Source organism: Neoarius graeffei, chromosome 10 (assembly GCF_027579695.1).
Source record: "Neoarius graeffei isolate fNeoGra1 chromosome 10, fNeoGra1.pri, whole genome shotgun sequence".
Classification (NCBI taxonomy): domain Eukaryota; kingdom Metazoa; phylum Chordata; class Actinopteri; order Siluriformes; family Ariidae; genus Neoarius; species Neoarius graeffei.
In genome coordinates, this window is record NC_083578.1 from 25,475,020 (window position 1) to 25,497,959 (window position 22,940).

A 22,940-nucleotide genomic window follows, 5' to 3' on the forward strand; every position below is an offset into this window, starting at 1 on the left:
AGATACGTCACTTGGTTATCAAGTATTTAAAAGAAACCAAAATAGCCGAAAGAATATAGTTCCCCCCATATCTCCTGTTCCACACTCCAGCCCAGTTGGTGGCGGTAATGCACCTTTACGTTAGTTTGCCAACCACCAAAAAAAAAAAACCCTAAAGAACAAGAAGAAAATGGCGAAGCGTGTTGCTGAACCAACAAAGGACGAACTAAAACCCCCCAAAAATACAACAAAATATGGAATAAAAGTATTTGATGGCAAGAATGTATTTTGTATTTTTCAAGAATTATTATTATTCGAGCATGTGTCACAAACTGCTCCTGTCATTTTGCCGCTTTGTTTACAATCTCAACAGAAATGATTTTGTCGGATGTTTTGTATCAAGTTTTTATTTATCGAATATGCAAAAAATAAAAACGCTCCATTTCTCAAAAGCCAGTGAACATGGATTGAATAAACCAGTTATTCCACTCAAATCTCGTCATACATGGCTTATAGCCATCAGCTCGTGTACGACTCGATTTCGTGGAATAACGCTTGTTAAATAAGCCAGTAGCTCACTGGGCTGCGACAGCTTGCGACAAATTGCGAACGTCATTCGCGAGAGAGTTTCAAAAGTGTCTTGAAACATTCGCGGGGCTTCTCAATTTCCTCGCGCAAGTCGCAAAGTGTCGCTCCTTCGTCGCTGAAATTTTGAACATGTTCAAAAAATTCGTGCGACAAACTCTCTCAAAATAGCCGCAAATGCGTCGCTGGTGTCGCAAAGCCGTCGCGAAACCTTCTCAAGTCAGTTTCCGTGAGGCTTCCTCTACTTCCCTGCCTGCCGAGGGAAAGCCGGGCTGCGGTAAAATATGCGAATATCAATTTAGTGCGATTCCAAGTGAAAATTGTCGTTAATTCGCATATATTTTATCGCAATTGTTGTGTCTCCAACTAGTCGCGGGCTGTCACAGCCCAGTGAGATACTACCCATACACTTCTGAGATATCAATGGTATCATGAAATGTTTATATTTACTGTAACTTTTTTCATTATTACAAACTTAATCTGGAACTAAACAGAAACCAATTGACATTTGATTTTTTTTTTAAACTGATATTCCATTCTGGTGGCACGGTGGTGTAGTGGTTAGCGCTGTCGCCTCACAGCAAGAAGGTCCGGGTTCGAGCCCCGTGGCCGGCGAGGGCCTTTCTGTGTGGAGTTTGCATGTTCTCCCCGTGTCCGCGTGGGTTTCCTCCGGGTGCTCCGGTTTCCCCCACAGTCCAAAGACATGCAGGTTAGGTTAACTGGTGACTCTAAATTGACCGTAGGTGTGAATGTGAGTGTGAATGGTTGTCTGTGTCTATGTGCAGCCCTGTGATGACCTGGCGACTTGTCCAGGGTGTACCCCGCCTTTCGCCCGTAGTCAGCTGGGATAGGCTCCAGCTTACCTGCGACCCTGTAGAACAGGATAAAGCGGCTACAGATAATGAGATGAGATATTCCATTCTGAATTTGCGAGACTCCTCCCCTTTAGTGTAAGCCACTACTGTTTAGCAGTTACTAAATTTTACCATCTTAATCCAGCACTTCTCTTCTGCCAGCAGCTTTTGAGCTAAATTATACATCATAATACATATTGTGCATCATTCAAATATCGCAATATGATATTTGTGTCGTATCACCCAGCCCTCTCTCCAGAGCAGTTTCACAAGCCTTCAAGGAACAGCACTTAGGAATACAACAAGCAGCTGGAGAGCATCGAGGTTTTGCAAAAAAAAAAAAAAAAAAAAGTGTGCATAAAATGAGGAAGTGTTACTGGTTGCAAAAAAGACAAAATCAACTGTCCTCTGGCTAACGAACAAAAAAGGAGGGTGAATCCCTACACTGACAGCCTACGACTGTATTACAAGACCAGTAATAAAGATCGGAAGATTCTGCTTATCTGAGGGAAAAAGAAGGGAAGTGGGGGGGAAAAACCCCACACATCATAACAACGTGTGACAATATCTTGAACATAATCTAATTCATTCATTCATTCATTCATTCCAATCAACTAAATATCTGACTATTAAAACCCTATTTGTAGATTTTTTTTTCCCTTTTTACCAATTTCAAGGTTAAATAGGAGCGGCAACTACAAATATCAACAGCCCATAATTAGACACCTTTTCAAATTTACAAATAAATAATTTTTTTTTACAAAGGTGAGTTTCAGTTACAACAGTCATCATTGTTTAATTAATCAACCGGAAGACCCCCCCCCACCCTTTGATGACACAGCTCGTTACCTGAGGTGGAATTTTTTTTTTTAAGCCTCATCAGCAAGTTGAGGAAAAGCCGGACATCATCGCAGGTGAGCATGGTGGAAAGATCACGGACATGTTTTTACTTCTCAAATTCACCAATATTTCATGATATCTTTGTCGAAACCTACTGTTTTTCTTACTTTTTCATTTGACAGCCGCCATTTTGTATCTAAACGCGCGTTTGAGAATCACGTGAGGTGTCGATAATAGCAATCACTTTCACTGGTGTCCACCATTATCGACACGCTGTGGAATTAAGAGACATTTACAACAGTTATGGATTGATCTTTGTGTAACACTTGAAGTAGATGAAGCACTTTTAAAAATAAATAAATAAATAAATAAATAAATAAATAGGGGGGCGGCAGGGTGGTGTAGTGGTTAGCGCTGTCGCCTCACAGCAAGAAGGTCCTGGGTTCGAGCCCTGGGGCCGGCGAGGGCCTTTCTGTGTGGAGTTTGCATGTTCTCCCCGTGTCCGCGTGGGTTTCCTCCGGGTGCTCCGGTTTCCCCCACAGTCCAAAGACATGCAGGTTAGGTTAACTGGTGACTCTAAATTGACCGTAGGTGTGAATGTGAGTGTGAATGGTTGTCTGTGTCTATGTGTCAGCCCTGTGATGACCTGGCGACTTGTCCAGGGTGTACCCCGCCTTTCGCCCGTAGTCAGCTGGGATAGGCTCCAGCTTGCCTGCGACCCTGTAGAACAGGATAAAGCGGCTAGAGATAATGAGATGAGATGAGATAAATAAATAGTGCTGCGATTTTATAATTTTTTTTTCTGATTCATAACAGAATGGAATGCTTATAGAGTATTTGGAATCCTGTTGCAATAAATAGAATTAGACGAGAATTAAATTCCTCGCTTCTAAAAAATGACATGCTTGAAATATTCAGATTTTTCTATTCCATTCAGAATTTTTTTTTTTTGCAGTTTGTTATAAATATCTACCACATATTACATCATCAACAGACATTTTATATTTTGGTTCGAGGAATGACATGCGACCTTTGATCTGGATGTTCATGTGGTTACAGTGTCAACTGCCTGTTGACATTTATTGGTAAACTACAAAACTAGAAATTAATACAAACAACGAATGATGAACAAAATGTGATCTACGAAAATACTTCGAAAGTGGAACAAAAAGATTGACAGGTTAAACATTATCAGTTCATTTGTTTACAAACTTTAGAATCTCTTCCTCGTTTATGTAAACACCGACATCGATATATTTATCTCATCTCATCATCTCTAGCCGCTTTATCCTGTCCTACAGGGTCGCAGGCAAGCTGGAGCCTATCCCAGCTGACTACGGGCGAAAGGCGGGGTACACCCTGGACAAGTCGCCAGGTCATCACAGGGCTGACACATAGACACAGACAACCATTCACACTCACATTCACACCTACGGTCAATTTAGAGTCACCAGTTAACCTAACCTGCATGTCTTTGGACTGTGGGGGAAACCGGAGCACCCGGAGGAAACCCACGCGGACACGGGGAGAACATGCAAACTCCGCACAGAAAGGCCCTCGCCGGCCCCGGGGCTCGAACCCAGGACCTTCTTGCTGTGAGGCGACAGCGCTAACCACTACACCACTGTGCCGCCCCAATATATTTATATAAAAAGATATTTTGTACTAAATACAAGTCTATGTAAAACAAATTTTAAACAAAAACTAAATGTTTTGTTAACTTAATAGCACATACTGATTATTATTTTTTTATATAAATAATCATCTGGATGTCGATAATTGTGGAACGGTGTCACGTGATCTGATACGCTAAGTAATCGGGAACCAACTCTTTTTTTTTTTTTTCCCCCCCCAGTGGAAGTTTGAGTAAATTATTCATGCACAATTTACGTACTGAAAGTCTTTTCAACTTTTGCAACGGCCAAAAGATCATTAAGGTGTCGATAATTGTAGTCGCCGCACGAGTATTGTTCTACTGGCAAGATTTTAAAGCATTTATTTCTCGAATGCAAACAAATTAAAAGCCTGAAAAGGTGTAAAGGCTTCAAAAAGCATGCTGAATAAGATTCGATTTGCTTTACGATGACCTCATAATACATTAGTTAAATGTGCACACATTCAAGATATTCGCATGCATTTTTTTTTTTTATGGTGAAGCAATTTGTCCAGCCTTACACACACACACACACTTTACCGTCAAAATCTTCAATCTGAACCTGCAAAGTTCCCGGAAACTACAAAAGGATTAACTGAGCAATCCTTCTACCATAACATATAAACACTAGCTTTTTTTTTTTCCTGTAGCTTCATAATCAAGTCCTTTATCTGTACCTGGAAGAGGGAGGAAGCGTACAGCAAAGTTCCATCTCCTCCCAAACAGATGATGAAGTCTACCCGATTGGAGATGTCGTCATAATCTGGAAGAAGTACAGGTCAGGCGCGACATTAACCCTGACGCTCTTGATACATTTATGTGAGGATGGAGATTTCAGAACAACAATGGCGTACCTTCTCGAAAAGTGCAGAAACTCTTTTTCACGGCCACGAAGCTCTCGTCGTTAGCAATGGCGGGGTCCTCCAGGACTTTCCTCTCCACGTAAACGATCATTTTTTTCTGCTGAGGTGCGTCAGGACATGAACAACAAAGGAGTTTCAGTTGCACATGAAAGCCTGTCGTTAACCAATGGCTAATGATGGCATTAATATTTTCAACGGCGTACGGTCTACGCTGCTCTTTATTTTACTTAACATAGAATTTAGAGGACATTCACACACTGCATTTTCAGAATCACGGATGGCTTTGCGGATCTACGGAGGAGGAGTGTGAGGAAGTATTCAGACCTCTGTGAGGAAGATGCAAAGCTCTTTAAAAGGCTGCAGAAGACTGACATCCTGAATCTTTTTAATTACAAGGACACTTTTGGGTGGCTTGTTCCAGGTCAACCTCTGACTCGCTGGGTCTTGGATATGCCTGTGAGAAAACAAACACACACACACACACACACACACACACTTGATGGTTACAGGCTCCAATTACACAACTTGGCACCTTGTCTTTCTATCTTCTAGTAAATACTCTACTAGGTTTAAGCCTGTAGAACTGGAATGATTTCTCAGGTATTGTTTTCATTTCTAAACCATGCCACACATTAGATTTCGAAGAAACCGGAACCTCGCATCCCTTTATTTTGTCCAACCTTAATTTCTATAAACTGATCGAGAAAATGAGAAACTCTGCTTGAAGCCACTGTGAACATGTTCAGGACTTGAGTTCAGCAGTAACCTTAAACAGACTCTATTCATTCAAACGCACGGCTCAAAATTCACGGTGGTCCGGTCGCCCGAGGCGACTTGTCATTTGGCGAGTAATTCCTGTCACTAGCCAGCCCGGCTGGCTAGTTGAAAATAAAAAATATATATATGAAGCGAAGATTCAGACACACCGTCAACTAAAGCCGCCACATATTAAGCGTGTGCCGTGTCAATCAATGTGTTTATCAGCAGGACGGAAAATACCGAAGAATTCCGAATCACATTGTGTACGAGTCAGGCTGTTGTTTTTTTCACTACTGCGCATGCTGAATATCGCGGTAATCACGTTATCAAATTCAATAGATGTGGCCACATTATCACCCATTTAAACACGTGTTTTTGTTGTTGTTTACATCTACATCTGCCAAAGCTACGCTGCGATGTGGAATTTTCTGAAAGGTGTACAGAAACCGCCAGAGACGGGGACAAAGCGACCTCGGTCTGAAGAGGAGAAAAAGGCAGCCGATAAAGCGTACGAGAAGGAGAAACGACAAAGGACTTATAAGCAAACGTGGGAGCAGGGTTGGCCTTGGCTGCGATATGATTTTTATGGAATAATTAATTTTTTTTCAAGTTGATTCCTAGTCAATATGAAGCTCCTAATGCTTTCTCTCTCACAAATGGTTAAATACAGAAAGCATGTTGGACATATTTTGGGTGCTATAGTCATGATAGTAAGTATATTTGTTTTCAATACTCGTACACCAAGTTGCCAAGTTTTCCAAGATATTATTATTTGTTGATATTATATTATGGTGCTCTGTGTTGTTCTCATTTACGTATTTAACAACAGTATCAAAATACTCGGGTCTTGAAATAAATGCACATTAGTCATGAACAATGGGAACTACTCTCTTGTGTTATTTTGGACAGAAGTAAAAATCATACATGAACAAATTTTGGCGAGTTGATTTTCTGTTGACTTTGGAAGGTCACTAGTCCGGCTGGCTAGTGAAAAAAAAAATCTACGAATTTCTAGGCCTGAAACGTATGCACTTTTGGAGAAAAAGCGCTACATATGATCTGCAGAGCTGCTAAACAAACACACTTCATTATAGTGGGCACGGTGGTTTAGTGACTGCATGAGCAGCTCAGCAGAGAAACGCAGGCAAAAGAGGCAGACCTCAACATTACATAACCCTAAATCAGCACTAAGCTCTCTCACACGAAGCACTGCACCTACAGAGCGATCGTTTAGTAACATTTTATTTATTATTTATATAGAACTTGAACAGCTGCTGGTTTTCTTCCGCAGTCGTCTTGTCTTCACATGGAGACTAAACCTTGTCTATTAGACATGTGTATCAGAGAACAGCATTGCAGAGGACCAAAATCTGAAACGATACTTTTCTATACCATGGGAAATCTGCCTTGGTGGTTTTTTTGGACAGTTTGTTAAACAAACAAACAAACAAACAAACAAACAAACAAACAAACAAACAAACAGTCAAAACTAGGCTGCAGCACTAACTTCCTCATATATATATATATATATATATATATATATATATATATATATATATATATATATATATATATATATATATATATATATATATATAGAGAGAGAGAGAGAGAGAGAGAGAGAGAGAGAGAGAGAGAGAGAGAGAGAGTTGACCAGATATCTTACCCATTCCACATGCACGTCTTGAACTTCATGGTTTCCAGCATGTAATGTAGCACTCCGTCGCAGGAAACAGCAATAATTCCCCCCCCCCCCAAGTTTCTAATAAGCACCTGCACTTCTCATCATTTGGAAGCGTTCACCATCTCTTCCATTTATACTTGCACAAAAGCAGGTGGAACGTCTCTGCTTTCATCCCTGATTGCCATCTAGAGTGATTAGAGGAAGCCTCTGACGTTATAAACAAACCTCTCTCCCGACCACGCCATTTGAACCCCGCCCACACGACATGTGCTTCGCACACACAAAGCCAGCCTCTCCGGGATTGGCTAGATTACACAGGATTTTTCCCTTCAGGCAGTCCTTCCCCAAAATTGCATAATTTAATCTGCCTGTTTTCACATTATGACTCTATAAGCAAAACTTCTTCATAAAAATATGACTGAAATTTCTTTTAATATAATGGGAAATGGAGGACGTTTTAAAAAAAAAGACTGAAAGGAAGCGAGAGATGGTTCAGAGTCCACAGCAGATTAACTATCTATAAACAAGAGCGTCTATTTTAAATTGGACACCGACCTTGACCCCATGCTGGATAAATACAGCACCAGTCAAAAGTTTGGACACACCTACTCATTCATAGGTTTTTCTGGATTTTGACTACTTTCTGCATTGTAGAACAATACCGAAGACATCACACCTATGAAATAACATCTGGAACATTTATGGAATTGTGGTAAACACCCACACGCACACACTATGAGGCAGTAACCCCCAAAAATAAACAATTTAAAAAAAAAAATCACAGAAGTAAAATATACCAAGTGTCTGTACTTTATATTATTCTACTCTTGCCTCTTAGTTTTCAAAACTGAAACCTCCGAGCCGAGGCTGACATACACACGCTGTCGCAATGACCGAAACTCTTATTTCCCAGAAATGGCCCGGCGCTAGAGCTCAGTGGAACGCACTTTCCCTCTGTAATACACAAACATGTCCGAAAGCGATTTCTTTAGTCTAGTCCATTAATTTCGAATGGTGGGGGGTGTCGTGGCTCAGGTGGATAAGGCGCCATACCATAAATCCGGGGACCCGGGTTCGATTCCGGCCCGAGGTCATTTCCCGATCCCTCCCAGTCTCTCTCTCCCGCTCATTTCCTGTCTCTACACTGTCCTATCCAATAAAGGTGAAAAAAGCCCAAAAAAAATCTTTAAAAAAAAAAAAAAAAATTTCGAATGGTGAACCGAATTGTATACACTCACTGGCCATTTTAATCAGAACACGTCTATGTACATGCACAATGCGCGACTGTTACACTCTTACAGCATGATGACGTAGTGGTTAGCGCCTCTATATGAGGCAGTAGCCATAACAAAAACGATTTTGACCTTTTTGGTGACCTCGATTGGATGACCCTCGGAATGTTGGCGGTTCTATTTGAGCCCATCTATCCTGAAAGTTTCATCAAGCTTGAGCCAGCTGTTTTCCCGTAATATCGTTAACAAAAAACAAAAATCCGTCCCGGGCGAGGTGGTAATAAAAAGAAAATACGTTTCAGATTTCTCAGAGTAGCCAGTGTTCACCTTGATGACGCTTTGCACACTATTGGCATTATCTTAACCAGCTTCATGAGGTAGTCACCTGGAATGCTTTTCAGTTAAAAAGGTGTGCCTCGTCAAAAGGTAAATCAGTGCAATTTCTTGCCTTCTTAATGCGTTTGAGATCAAAGACTAAATAGCCCTATTCCACAACTGTAGTAATCCATATTGTCAAGAACCGCTCAACTAAGTAAAGAGAAACGACATCTGTCATTACTTTAAGACATGAAGAAGTGACTTATTTAATGAACAAAGAAAATCTATTGAATTAGAAGAAGGTGTTTGACTGGTACTGTAAAGCTATTCAAGAAGCACAGTGAAAGCATAACTAGGTATTGTTGTGTGTCAAACTGGGAGTAGCCACTTCCGGCAAAAACAAACCCCAAACCCACATGAAATTATACCCCCCCCCCAAATTTCCTATGTTATAATTAACATAGTCAAAGGAGGTAGGCAAGCAGTTTCATTAAAAGATGGCATCTTTTCACGAAATGCTCAGTGAGTATCTCATGGAGTTCCATGTATGAAACCGATTGAATAAAAATGTCAAAATCAATATGAAGACTGGCAGCACGGTGGTGTAGTGGTTAGCGCTGTCGCCTCACAGCAAGAAGGTCCGGGTTCGAGCCCCATGGCCGGCGAGGGCCTTTCTGTGCGGAGTTTGCATGTTCTCCCCGTGTCCGCGTGGGTTTCCTCCGGGTGCTCCGGTTTCCCCCACAGTCCAAAGACATGCAGGTTAGGTTAACTGGTGACTCTAAATTGACCGTAGGTGTGAATGTGAGTGTGAATGGTTGTCTGTGTCTATGTGTCAGCCCTGTGATGACCTGGCGACTTGTCCAGGGTGTACCCCGCCTTTCGCCCATAGTCAGCTGGGATAGGCTCCAGCTTGCCTGCGACCCTGTAGAACAGGATAAAGCGGCTACAGATAATGAGATGAGATGAGAATATGAAGACTCGTATCAGGACTAAACTGGTTAACCTTCATCACACAGCGTTCCCCCGGGTTGTGAAAAACATTCTCTGCTTTTTTTCCTTGAGACAAAGTCAAATCAGTATTCTTCACTCTTTCTTAGTCTGTATTTTTTTTTTCTTCATCACTGACTCAGTGAACTTAATACAGGTTTATACCGACCAAACTGGCACAATTCAAATATTTGTACAGATACAGCTAGGCCTCTCCATTACATAAAAACCACTTGCGCTCCACTCCAGCCTCTGATAAGAAAGACTTGATTTTGGGCAGCCTGTGCACCATCAAGCGAAAATAAACCTCTTTAGTCTGAGTTTACTGAAGGTTATTTTAGCAGCGAATTATTCAAAAGAGGTATGAGGACTCCCTTTAGCCTTTACTTCAACACAAAACGAGTCGAGAAGAATCTCAGAACAACCAGTAGTGAAGGAATTGGATTTTCCCGTCGATTTACAAACCAAACACAGCGGTTTTCATCATACATGATTTAGCCCAGGGTGTTTCTATTCTAGCTATTGAAAAGCCCGGGGGCTCGGTCCAGTTTTCCTGGGGCTTGTATTTTTTTAAGGGAGATCAGCATTGATAGGTTGGGGAGGTTATAACACAATTGTAGTAGAGAGTTCATGCACATCCAACTTTGTACAGGTGCAGGGTAAAAAAGTCTGTCAATTAAAAAGAAAAAAATATAGCCGCACACTGTCGCTGCTGCTCTCAGGAATTTTATTGATAGATGCACAACGTTTCGACCGTAGTAGGTCTTCATCAGGTGATAACACACCCAGGTGATAACACACCAGGCCTGGAATTTCGTCATTTTAGGGGCAAAGCCACTTGGCCTTTTGTGCTGTCAATTTTTTGAGGACACGAAGGCCAAAAGCCAGGGCACCAAGGCCATAAAATAAAACGATTTTATGTTCACATCTATCTCATCTCATCTCATTATCTCTAGCCGCTTTATCCTTCTACAGGGTCGCAGGCAAGCTGGAGCCTATCCCAGCTGACTACGGGCGAAAGGCGGGGTACACCCTGGACAAGTCGCCAGGTCATCACAGGGCTGACACATAGACACAGACAACCATTCACACTCACATTCACACCTACGGTCAATTTAGAGTCACCAGTTAACCTAACCTGCATGTCTTTGGACTGTGGGGGAAACCGGAGTACCCGGAGGAAACCCACGTGGACACGGGGAGAACATGCAAACTCCACACAGAAAGGCCCTCACCGGCCCCGGGGCTCGAACCCAGGACCTTCTTGCTGTGAGGCGACAGCGCTAACCACTACACCACCGTGCCACCCCTGTTCACGTCTATAATGAATTTAATTTAAGGACTAATGACTCTTCTGAGGAAGACTGGAGTCTCAGTCGAAACTATCAAGCAGGTAAAGAAACATCTCCTACACTATTATATCTGAAGAGAACACTGGGGAACACAATTTTTGTTGAGTTAGGTCTGGCAGCTGTTTTTAACTAATTTTTGGGTGCGGAATCCAAAACTGATCTCAGTTTTTCTCCATCACGTCAAGTCTTTGAACTATAGGATCCCCGTTTTCTTCAGAAATATGAAAAATACTGTACTTAACAGATGTGCGCTTGTTTTATAAAAAATTATACATATTGACATACAATGAAATATGAAAGAAACAGGCATGACTGCAATGTTTATTTAACACTTATGTTTTTACAAAGGATATGGCTACTGTAATTATAATTGTGTGCAAGAAGAAGAAACCTTTATTTGTCACATGCACACTTCAAGCACAGTGAAATTCATCCTCTGCATTTAACCCATCTGAAGCAGTGAACACACGCACACACCCAGAGCAGTGGGCAGCCACACCAGAGCACCCGGGGAGCAGTCAGGGGTCAGGTACCTTGCTCAAGGGCACCTCAGCCCAAGGCCGCCCCATGTTAACCTAACCGCGTGTCTTTGGATTGTGGGGGAAACCGGAGCACCCGGAGGAAACCCACGCAGACACGGGGAGAACATGCAAACTCCACACAGAAAGGCCCTCGCCGGCCGCTGGGTTCGAACCCGGAACCTTCTTGCTGTGAGGCAACCGTGCTAACCATTACACCACCGTGCCAGTAGTTAAGGTAAAAATTTACGTTTATAGCTCTTTCTGGAGTGTTCAACTTGAGGACTATCGCGTTTGATGCTCTAACAATAGTCAGCCATCATATGTACATCCCATCTACCCTGATAACGTTCTTTCATAACCTTCAAATAGTCTTACTACAGTGGAATTTTGCTTATCTGGAGGGTAAGCTGTGGAGAAAAAAAACCCTGACATGCTAGAAAAAAAAAAAAAAAAAGACTGCAATTTTGGAATCAGCATGCCAATTTTAGTTTTAATCAGCATAAAAATCTAACTCAACAGAACATTTTTTTCAAATTGTTCCCCAGTCTAATTGAACACATCGAAACTTATCAATCCATCACTCACTTCAAAAATTGTAAAACTTAAACCTATATCCTCCCATAATTTTTGTTAAATTGACACCGAATGTGCAAGAGCATCTTCAGACTGTACTACTACGCAGATTTTTGATTGATCAAAACTGAGCATGGAGTCCATCAAAATGTTTGACTGTAAATGGAACATATACGAGCATGCAGGCTACTGATTAACCCATAAGAGCCCAGACCGATTTCTCAATCAAGGAAAATTATTGAGGAAATAAAATGAACTAAATAGACGACAAAGCAAACATTTCTGACCTTTTATTTTTTAAAATAGCACTTTCATGACTCAAGATCTGAAATATTAAATCGCAAATTTGCAGAACACTGCAACGCTATTACACTGTTAACCCCAAAGTTCATTCTATGCAAACAATTTGAGTAAATAACACTTTTAAAGATTAGTTTTATTGCATTACTTAAACAGTATGAGTATATGGAGAGTATATGAGACAGTCATTGGGTGTACTCATTTTTGTAATTTAAACAAACTTAAACTGTCATGTTTTACCTCAGGCCACACTGCTGCCCTGTTGTGATCGGCTCAAAACTCAAGACAAGTTGAGTTGACGGCTACAGAGGAAGTTGCGCCATTTTCTAATTTACACAGAGCAATTTAAGGTCTTTGCACTTTTGACAGTAAGCTAATTAGCATGTTAGCGGCTACAGTCGGTACTCGGGACGTTAAAAGTGGGCCAATGTTGTAATGACATAACGTTACTGTACAAGCAATGCTTATTTAACGGTAACAAACTTAGGCCCTATATGTTGAAATTCCTATCTTATTCGTTCGTTAATTTATCACACAGTCTTACCTCAGTCAACTTCTTCCCTCCTTCCGTGAAAATTCAACGTCTCGGACGCAGACACAAGTGGGCGGGGGATGCGTTTGATTAAGTCTCCTGGTTGGCTGGTGATAGATTGGTGTCGGAGCGGTTCATGTCAGGCTCGAGTCCGATCCACCATTGATGAGTTGCCCAATAAGAATCCAGAATGTCATCAAAAGACGTATTTTTTTCTCAACAGACGCAGGTGATGTTAAAGCCTATTGGCAGTCACGAGGCAGACTACAAAACCGCAAAACCGCAGGGCATCAAGGCCACTGTGGCCTTACGGCAGATATTTTTTTCCCAAGGGCACAAGGCCAAAATGAGAGGGCACGAGGGCCATGGCCCTCGTGAAATTCCTGCCCTGTAACACCCATTCAAAGGTTCTAACATCTTTATAACTGATTTATGGAGTTCACTTCAGTTTCTGTCTTATCATCATCACAGTGGAGAAAACATGCGACAACAGTGACATTACCGAGAACTGGACGTCTCTCCAAAATCGATGAAAAGACAAGACGAAAAGTGGTCAGGGAGGCTGCCGAGAGGCCTACAGCAACACTGAAGGAGCTGCAGGAATTTCTGGCAAGTACTGGTTGTGTACTACATGTGACAACAATCTCCCGTATTCTCCATATGTCTGGACTATAAGGTAGGGTCAAAGAAAAACATCCAGGCCTGGCTAAATTTTGAAAAAAATAAATAAATACATCAACTCTCCCAAAAGCATGTGGGAAAATGTGTTATGGTCTGATGAAACCAAGGTTGAACTTTTTGGCCACAATTCCAAAAGGTATATTTGGCGCAAAAACACCACTGCACATCACCAAAAGAACACCATACCCACGGTGAAGCATGGTGGTGGCAGCATCATGTTTTGGGGTTGTTTTTCTTCAGTTGGAACAGGGGCTTTAGTCAAGGTGGAGGGAATTATAAACAGTTCTAAATACCAGTCAATTTTGGCCCAAAACCTTCAGGTGTCTGCTAGAAAGCTGAAGATGAATTTCATCTTTCAGCACAACACTGCCCCCCCAAAAAAAGTAGTAGTTTTGGAACGGCCCAGCCAAAGCCCAGACCTAAATCCAATTGAAACTCTGTGGGATGACCTGAAGAGGGCTGTGCACAAGACATGCTCTCGCAATCTGACAGATTTGGAGCGCTTCTGCAAGGAAGAGTGGGCAAATATCGCCAAGTCTAGATGTGGCAGGCTGATCGACTCCGACCCAAAAAGACTGAATGCTGTAATTCAATCAAAAGGTGCTTCAACAAAGGATTAGTTTAAGGGTGTGCACACTTGTGCAACCAGCTTATTGTAAATTTTATTTTTTATTTTTTATGGCCCCCCCACAAACAGATTTGTTTGTTTTTCAGTTGAATTGTACAGGTTATAGGTCACATTAAAGGTGGGAAAAGTTTTGAAATTATTTATCAAGGTCTCTTTTTTTTTTTTAATCAGAAAAACCCTACCATTTTAACAGGGTGTGTACACTTATACCCACTGTACATATCTGTTCTTTAGGACCACAAAGACACCAATTCTACATTATCTTACAACATTCAAAATCCCACATGGCATCCAAGTCAGCCGTTTTCTATTAATCTCTTACTTTTTTTGAGGGCGAAAATACCCAGGGGCCATAGCCCGAGTGATGGGGCCTAACAACGCCACAGCGTTAGCCATGGGGACTCAACACACCATACCGCCTGAAACAGCGAGCCCTTCAGTCGCCTGTTGGGCTGATGGCTCTTTCACTTAAAAAAAAAAAAAAAAACCCACACACACTACCGACCCCCGTGTTACTGACGCTGTCCGATGTGCTTGGGGACGGTCGGGGCTCTGAGCGTGCCTCCCTCGTGGCTGTTTCAGCCCTTAAATCATCTTCAGTGCTTGAAGAAGCCCCACCCAAAAAACTTTGTCAGTTTAGACTGCGCCATTCATTTTTAATGAGCGCAATTGTTCAACGCAAACGAATGATCAGAGGCTATGCTGCTGGATCGAATCGCAAAATGTAATCTTTCGTTTGTAAATGTCGACATAACTCAACTTAGACCAAGCAAGTCCTTGGCGTGATTCTGTATTGCCAAGTCAAACAGTGTTTCACTGTCGCAACTGTTGTTAAACACAATACAAGCCAAAGTCATTTAAATCAGTAAAACAGTATTGCATTATGAGAAATACTTTAGAAGCAATAAATTGTACTCTTAAAGCACACGTTATGTGTGTGTGTACTGTCTGGCTTTTCAAAAGCCAAATTGATAATGCTGATTAATTGATAATCTTTTATCACATTTCTGGGATTTAAAATTCATTTCATAATAAAATTTATTCATCAGTTTTATTTCTGTTGGTTTAATTATTAAAGCTAGACTGCCTTTCAGATTTTTCAAGTGTAGGTCATAAAAAGAATTTTCCCTGACACCCAGTTATTTTTGTTTAGTGGACCGAAAGCTACTGAATTTGAATCACGGACTTCCAATTTTTAGTTAAAAAAAAATAATAATAAAAAAATAAAGGTATATCTCACAATTAATGAATTTCGGGCCACGTGGCCCTAAATTCTCTGCTATTTTTTTCTGCTTCACCATGACACAATACAAGATACTACGTCATGCATCACATGATGGGCTTTCCCTGTTCACGCAAAGTATTGTGGGATACAAATTTAAAACAGGAGAATTAACAGAGGACGCGAATGAAACGTGAAAGACCGACTACAGTAACGGAAAGCGAGAAGACGTTACGTTGCGAAGGAAAGGAAACGCAGGACCAAACTAATAAATATCGGCGGTCGGCGAGCACCTTGGTGTGTTCAGCTGTTCAAAGCTGATCGTCAAAGGTAAACCTGCGCATGCGCACACGGACTTCCTTTGTCTGCTTGACTGCGTGAAGCGAGCAATTTCATGCGCATTATTTGCTCGGGAATCCCCTCAAATTAAATAACTTCGCAGCCCCAGATTGGCCTGGGGTTTAAGATATTACAGAAATAAACAAACAAACAATCGCAATGACCAAATTCCACCGATTTTATGAAATCAAAAGGCCGTCTAACTTTAATTCATTAATATAGATTGTCCTTTTACAGCAAACAACTTTTTTTTTTTTTTTGTCCTGCTAGTTTTGACAACGCAGAGGTATCCTTTTTAATAAGGCTGTATTAGAAAAAAGGACACTATCTGGTAACACTGTTCCTGTTTTACCATAAATTTGAGAGCTTCTTGCTGACCCTGTTGTAGTGCTGCTTGGTGTTAGGCTTTATTCCTCTACCTCAGGGCTTGGGCAACATCAGCGTCTCTGTAGACTAAATCCTGAAAGCCGCTGCTTGTGATTAATCAGTAACAGATCAGTGTTTAGTTTGCAATACATTCTGGAACTTTGCAATTCCTTGGACCTGCAAAATACACCTGAGGTATTAAGGAGTGGTACACTAGTGTCAACATTATTATCATTTTCAATGATGTATTATGTTACAATAGGTGTCCTATTGCAAAAACTACTGACCTCAGTCGTCCCTTATTTATTTTCTCCAATAGTAAATGTCATGCCTTTGACATTTATTTCTTCTTCCTTCTCATTTTGTTAAACTTTCTATGGGTAATTCTTCTGAACCTCAGTGTTGCGCTGTGCTGTCATTCGTGCCATTATGCTTAAAGACATAAATAGAGGAAACAATGACTGGGGTAATTTTTTGCCGTTGAGTAACTCGGGTTTCCCCAATTGTGTAAAAAAACCAACATAAAATATCATTTGTATTCTGCTTCCTCTTCCTTCCATTGCTTCCTTGTATGGATTCGGTTTCTCACCCGATTTGTCCACCCACAAATCAGAGAGAATGTTTACTTTTTATGCAAAGAAGCTCAAACAATGCACACTATTAAATTAAAACAGGCTACAAAAGCGTATGAAAAGATTACACTGTTCACGTTCTCCCATAACCTTACACCTTCTGGTCCAACCTGGCAATTTAAGGAAATGGGTTCTTTTTTTTTTTTTTTTTAATTTACAAAAACATACTTTGATGAAGTAAAATGGACCGAGATACATTCCTCAGTATTTATGCTATAAGCAGGCATATCGGGTGAAAATTCAAATTCAATCCAAATTGCTTGATCCTGCTCTCTTTGAATTCAGAACTGAATGTTGAACCACATACTTTTTACAGAATTAAAATGTTTCTGTTCTTGAGATATTACAAATCAAAGATTGAATAAAAACCAGCTTAAATTTTTAGAAAACTGCCATAATATTCTGTATTCGGATAACATGGTCCAAAACGGGCCTCATTAACGAATGAGATCAAATGTTTTTTTTCTTTATAACTTTTTTTTATTTTTCCAAGATATTTACATGGAAACTGGCACACATTTAGATGGTTGTATACTGAATATAAAATTTGGAAAATTAGTAATAAATAAATAAAGCAAATTAATATTCAATTAGTAGTATGCCAATTAGGTAAAAACGTTAAAATCGGTACACTCTCTTCTTGAAAGTTTCAAATGGCTTTATTTATGCAACAGAAAGCTGATCTTAACTCTCATTTATACATCACAAAGGAGAAAATATTAAATGTTAATTACAATTATAAAATCTGCATAAATAAGCATTGAATGTCGTTCACATCTACCATTCTCTGTCAAAATAAATAAATAAATAAAAAGATTATTTCTAATACCCTCTTTGTGCTCTGTAGGCCTTTGTATTTCTAAGTAGGGCCTACTAGTGTTTATATGAAAAACTATAAATTATTTCGATTAATATTCACAGCTTTGGGGCGGCACGGTGGTGTAGTGGTTAGCGCTGTCGCCTCACAGCAAGAAGGTCCGGGTTCGAACCCCGTGGCCGGCGAGGGCTTTTCTGTGCGGAGTTTGCATGTTCTCCCCGTGTCCGCATGGGTTTCCTCCGGGTGCTCCGGTTTCCCCCACAGTCCAAAGACATGCAGGTTAGGTTAACTGGTGACTCTAAATTGAGCGTAGGTGTGAATGTGGGTGTGAATGGTTGTCTGTGTCTATGTGTCAGCCCTGTGATGACCTGGCGACTTGTCCAGGGTGTACCCCGCCTTTCGCCCGTAGTCAGCTGGGATAGGCTCCAGCTTGCCTGCGACCCTGTAGAACAGGATAAAGCGGCTACAGATAATGAGATGAGATTCACAGCTTTCAAGGTGAACCTCGAAAAAAACTGTGTGAGCCACATTCAATAAACAATTCCATTTCACTGAATTGAAATTGACGCTTGCATTTCTGACTTCCGTTTTTTTTTAAATCTCATTTCGATCACCAAGATCTCGATATTTTTCACCACAATAACAAAAATTATATTCTAAAAATAGTTATTCATTTACATGAATCAGTTTGATGTGAAAAAAATAAGTAGGCAAAGCTATGAAAAGCAAAGTCTCCTGTGAATCACATCAAAACTAACTGATGGAAAATTTTGCTGAATACGTCATCGGAAACAGCAAAAGAACATCCCTATAGGGGTTATCTGATTGATATTCACGAGTAATCCAGTCAGAAACTGATCAGGAGAGAGAGCACGTGACCGTTTTCCCTTGACTCAAAAAGCACAGGCAGTTTCCTGACGTCATGCGAGCAGACAGCACACTCTATTGTCCCAACTTCAACCTGCCACTACTCCCAAAACCACTGAACAGATCTTAACGAGAAATTTCTTTGGAAAGCAGAAATTAAGCTTTTTAAATGACAGTATTCACGACAGAAAATATTCAAGCATTAAGCAATGACAGGTTTGTAAACTTAGATGAGCGTCTGCATGCACAATTTTCACAGCACGGCCAGCGAGTGTCGAGATGCCTAATCTGAACCTAATCTGCAAGACGACAGTAAACAACCTGGCTGAGGAATTTCCAAAGATTTCTCTGATCACCAAATCAGGTTTATTATACAGAAAGGAAAAATCCTTACTCAGACCTGCCATAACTTGGATTTCATGTGCCTCACTAACAGGGGTGGAAAGGAAGCGACTACAGGTACTCTCGTTACAGGACTTCAATACACAGTTCACTGTAACAATACTTTTTTCTGAGTATAATTATGCCATAGTACTTATCATAGCGCTGAGAGCTGGCTGCTGCGAGTATTGCAAGTAAGGCCAAACAAAATAATATACAGTTAGGCCCATAAATATTTGGACAGAGGCAACATTTTTCTAATTTTGGTTCTGTACATTACCACAATGAATTTTGAACAAAACAATTCAGATGCAGTTGAAGTTCAGACTTTCAGCTTTAATTCAGTGGGTTGAACAAAATGATTGCATACAAATGTGAGGAACTAAAGCATTTTTTAAACACAATCCCTTCATTTCAGGGGCTCAAAAGTAATTGGACAAATTAAATAATTGTAAATAAAATGTTCATTTCTAATACTTGGTTGAAAACCCTTTGTTGGCAATGACTGCCTGAAGTCTTGAACTCCTGGGCATCACCAGACGCTGTGTTTCCTCCTTTTTAATGATGTGTCAGGCCTTTACTGCAGCGGTTTTCAGTTGCTGTTTGTTTGTGGGCCTTTCTGTCTGAAGTTTAGTCTTTAGCAAGTGAAATGCATGCTCAATTGGGTTGAGATCAGGTGACTGACTTGGCCATTCAAGAATATTCCACTTCTTTGCTTTAATAAACTCCTGGGTTGCTTTGGCTTTATGTTTTGGGTCACTGCCCATCTGTATTATGAAACGCCGACCAATCAGTTTGGCTGCATTTGGCTGGATTTGAGCACACAGTATGTCTCTGAATACCTCAGAATTCATCCGGCTGCTTCTGTCCTGTGTCACATCATCAATAAACACTAGTGACCCAGTGCCACTGGCAGCCATGCATGCCCAAGCCATCACACTGCCTCCGCCGTGTTTTACAGATGATGTGGTATGCTTTGGATCATGAGCTGTACCACGCCTTCGCCATACTTTTTTCTTTCCATCATTCTGGTAGAGGTTGATCTTGGTTTCATCTATCCAAAGAATGTTCTTCCAGAACTGTGCTGGCTTTTTTAGATGTTTTTTAGCCAAGTCCAATCTAGCCTTTTTATTCTTGAGGCTTATGAGTGACTTGCACCGTGCAGTGAACCCTCTGTATTTACTTTCATGCAGTCTTCTCTTTAAGGTAGATTTGGATATTGATATGCCTACCTCCTGGAGAGTGTTGTTCACTTGGTTGGCTGTTGCGAAGGGGTTTCTCTTCACCATGGAAATTATTCTGCGATCATCCACCACTGTTGTCTTCTGTGAGTGTCCAGGTCTTTTTGCATTGATGAGTTCACCAGTGCTTTCTTTCTTTCTCAGGATGTACCAAACTGTAGATTTTGCCACTCCTAATATTGTAGCAGTTTCTCGGATGGGTTTTTTCTGTTTTCACAGCTTAAGGATGGCTTGTTTCACCTGCATGGAGAGCTCCTTTGACCGCATGTTTTCTTCACAGCAAAATCTTCCAAATGCAAGCACCGCACCTCAAATCAACTCCAGGCCCTTTATCTGCTTAACTGAGAATGACATAACGAAGGAATTTCCCACACCTGCCCATGAAATAGCCTTTGAGTCAATTGTCCAATTACTTTTGGTCCCTTTAAAAACAGGGTGGCACATGTTAAGGAGCTGAAACTCCTAAACCCTTCATCCAATTTTAATGTGGATACCCTCAAATGAAAGCTGAAAGTCTGGACTTTGTCCATTATATAAATATAACTTGAATATGTTTCAGTAAACAGGTAAAAAAACAAAAAAACAAAATTTGTGTCAGTGTCCAAATATATATGGACCTAACTGCATGTGTTTCCTGGGTTTTCAAAATAGGATAGGTAGGTAGGTAAAAAAATTTGTTTATCCCAAAAGTTTATGACAAATTTTCTAGGATAGGTAGGAAAAAGTGAGAAGTTTCCTTTGAAAACTTTTTTTTTTTGCAAAATACTCATTCAAAACTAAACCTAGTCATCAGATATCGTTGATGTGCATCCTTACCGTAGGTCTTGTATATAAATTGTTCTAATAATGATGACATACTTTCATTTTCCAGGTAAAATGGGAATATTTTGGTGGATGATCTATTTGGTGGTGGCCAGAGTGGTGGTGGTGGTCCAGTACCTAGATCTATCCCTTCAGTTCTGAACATTTCCAAAATATATTTTTATATACTAGTGGGGACTTTCATACTTAAAACTGATGTCGTGTGTTTATCAAAATTGGGTGCATGCCTAACATCTCAGCCTTAATGACATTACATTTGCTTCATGTTTTTTCTTATTCTGTTTATGAATGCAATGTTCACTTATGTTGTTCTAATGAATACAGCTGCTCCATGCCATTTTCTTTTCAAATAAAGAAACTAAATTTCCTATATTTAAGTTTCCTATTCTCATCTCATCTCATTATCTCTAGCCGCTTTATCCTGTTCTACAGGGTCGCAGGCAAGCTGGAACCTATCCCAGCTGACTACGGGCGAAAGGCGGGGTACACCCTGGACAAGTCGCCAGGTCATCACAGGGCTGACACATAGACACAGACAACCATTCACATTCACACCTACGGTCAATTTAGAGTCACCAGTTAACCTAACCTGCATGTCTTTGGACTGTGGTGGAAACCGGAGCACCCGGAGGAAACCCACGCGGACACGGGGAGAACATGCAAACTCCGCACAGAAAGGCCCTCGCCGGCCCCGGGGCTCGAACCCGGACCTTCTTGCTGTGAGGCGACAGCGCTAACCACTACACCACCGTGCTGCCCAGTTTCCTATTCTGTGTTTGTAAATTGTGTTGCAAAATAAATGCTAATGCTTTCATTTTTCAGCCCTGTTAGTCCATGGTTCATACTATTTGCTCTAAGGTTTAAATCAGGAGGAAATCAAGGAATGTATCATTTCATTGACACAAACTCCTTCAATTTCAGATTTATTATCAATTCAGATATCTTACCGTAAGTTGAGTATAGAATAGCATTGGAAGTGTTGAATACCTGATTTATACCCTGAGCAAACAGTTCCTTGTGATGTATGCATTATTTCAATCACTATCTAGCCATATCCACACTAAATTATTTTCCCTGCATGTACCCAGAACCACCAACACAATGTCCATCAATATCATCAACTTGGCTACATGCACGTTTAGTGGTGTTGGAAATAATAATAGAATGGGGCTTTTCTAGTGAATCGTCTCCACATAGCCATTGCCGGACTAATTAGGTTGAATCAGGACTGACCGGCACCCATTTACGAGAGATGAATTATACCAAGGTAGGAACGGTGGACTTGAACCCGGACCTCATTGCATGTCATGTGAGTGCCATCTACATATTCCCAGAGTTGGGAAATTACAGAATGAACAACTGTATTTTGGGTTTATTCAAGTACAAATTCCAGAAAGGTCAACTGTTTATTCTCACAATAACAGGTTGAACAGTATGAATAGTATATTTTTTGTGACCGACTCCACCAAAAATTTATTATGCAAGGTATACATTTGTTACCAATTTCAGTGTCATAATAAGTTTTGACATATTTTTATGAAGCCCTGTGATGACCTGGCGACTTGTCCAGGGTGTACCCCGCCTTTCGCCCGTAGTCAGCTGGGATAGGCTCCAGCTTGCCTGCGACCCTGTAGAAGGATAAAGCGGCTAGAGATAATGAGATGAGATTTTTATGACAGCTCCTTCAAATTTACACATGGAACTTCAGAACATGGTAGATGGTAATTATCTTATGTTTTGGCATGTAAAAATAAATCCATATTCAACTATATGGGGCGGGGGGGTCCTGTCAATACAAACCCAAACCCTATCTAATATCAAAAAAATAATGGCTTGTATTCATCAGTTTTGGGAACAGGATTTATCATGATTTGTTCAGTGATTGCACGACTGCTCAGTGACTGCACAAAG

The 22,940-nt window shown here is 40.8% G+C and overlaps 1 protein-coding gene across 3 annotated transcripts in view; it reads right to left on the bottom strand.

Moving 5' to 3' along the window:
* nadka (NAD kinase a) overlaps nucleotides 1-22,940 on the bottom strand; it is a 112,026-nt gene that overhangs the window by 26,655 nt on the left and 62,431 nt on the right. Inside the window, exons 1-4 of one of the 3 annotated variants that reach the window (XM_060931623.1) lie at nucleotides 7,201-7,413; nucleotides 5,100-5,229; nucleotides 4,767-4,875; nucleotides 4,590-4,675 (exon numbers count right to left, since the gene is read on the bottom strand). In XM_060931623.1, the coding sequence (XP_060787606.1) occupies nucleotides 4,590-4,675; nucleotides 4,767-4,875; nucleotides 5,100-5,229; nucleotides 7,201-7,241 (366 nt within the window). In that variant the 5' untranslated portion in view covers nucleotides 7,242-7,413. Of the gene's footprint in view, nucleotides 1-4,589; nucleotides 4,676-4,766; nucleotides 4,876-5,099; nucleotides 5,230-7,200; nucleotides 7,414-22,940 lie in introns of those variants that run through there. The other 2 variants (XM_060931622.1, XM_060931621.1) reach the window with 2 other exon arrangements.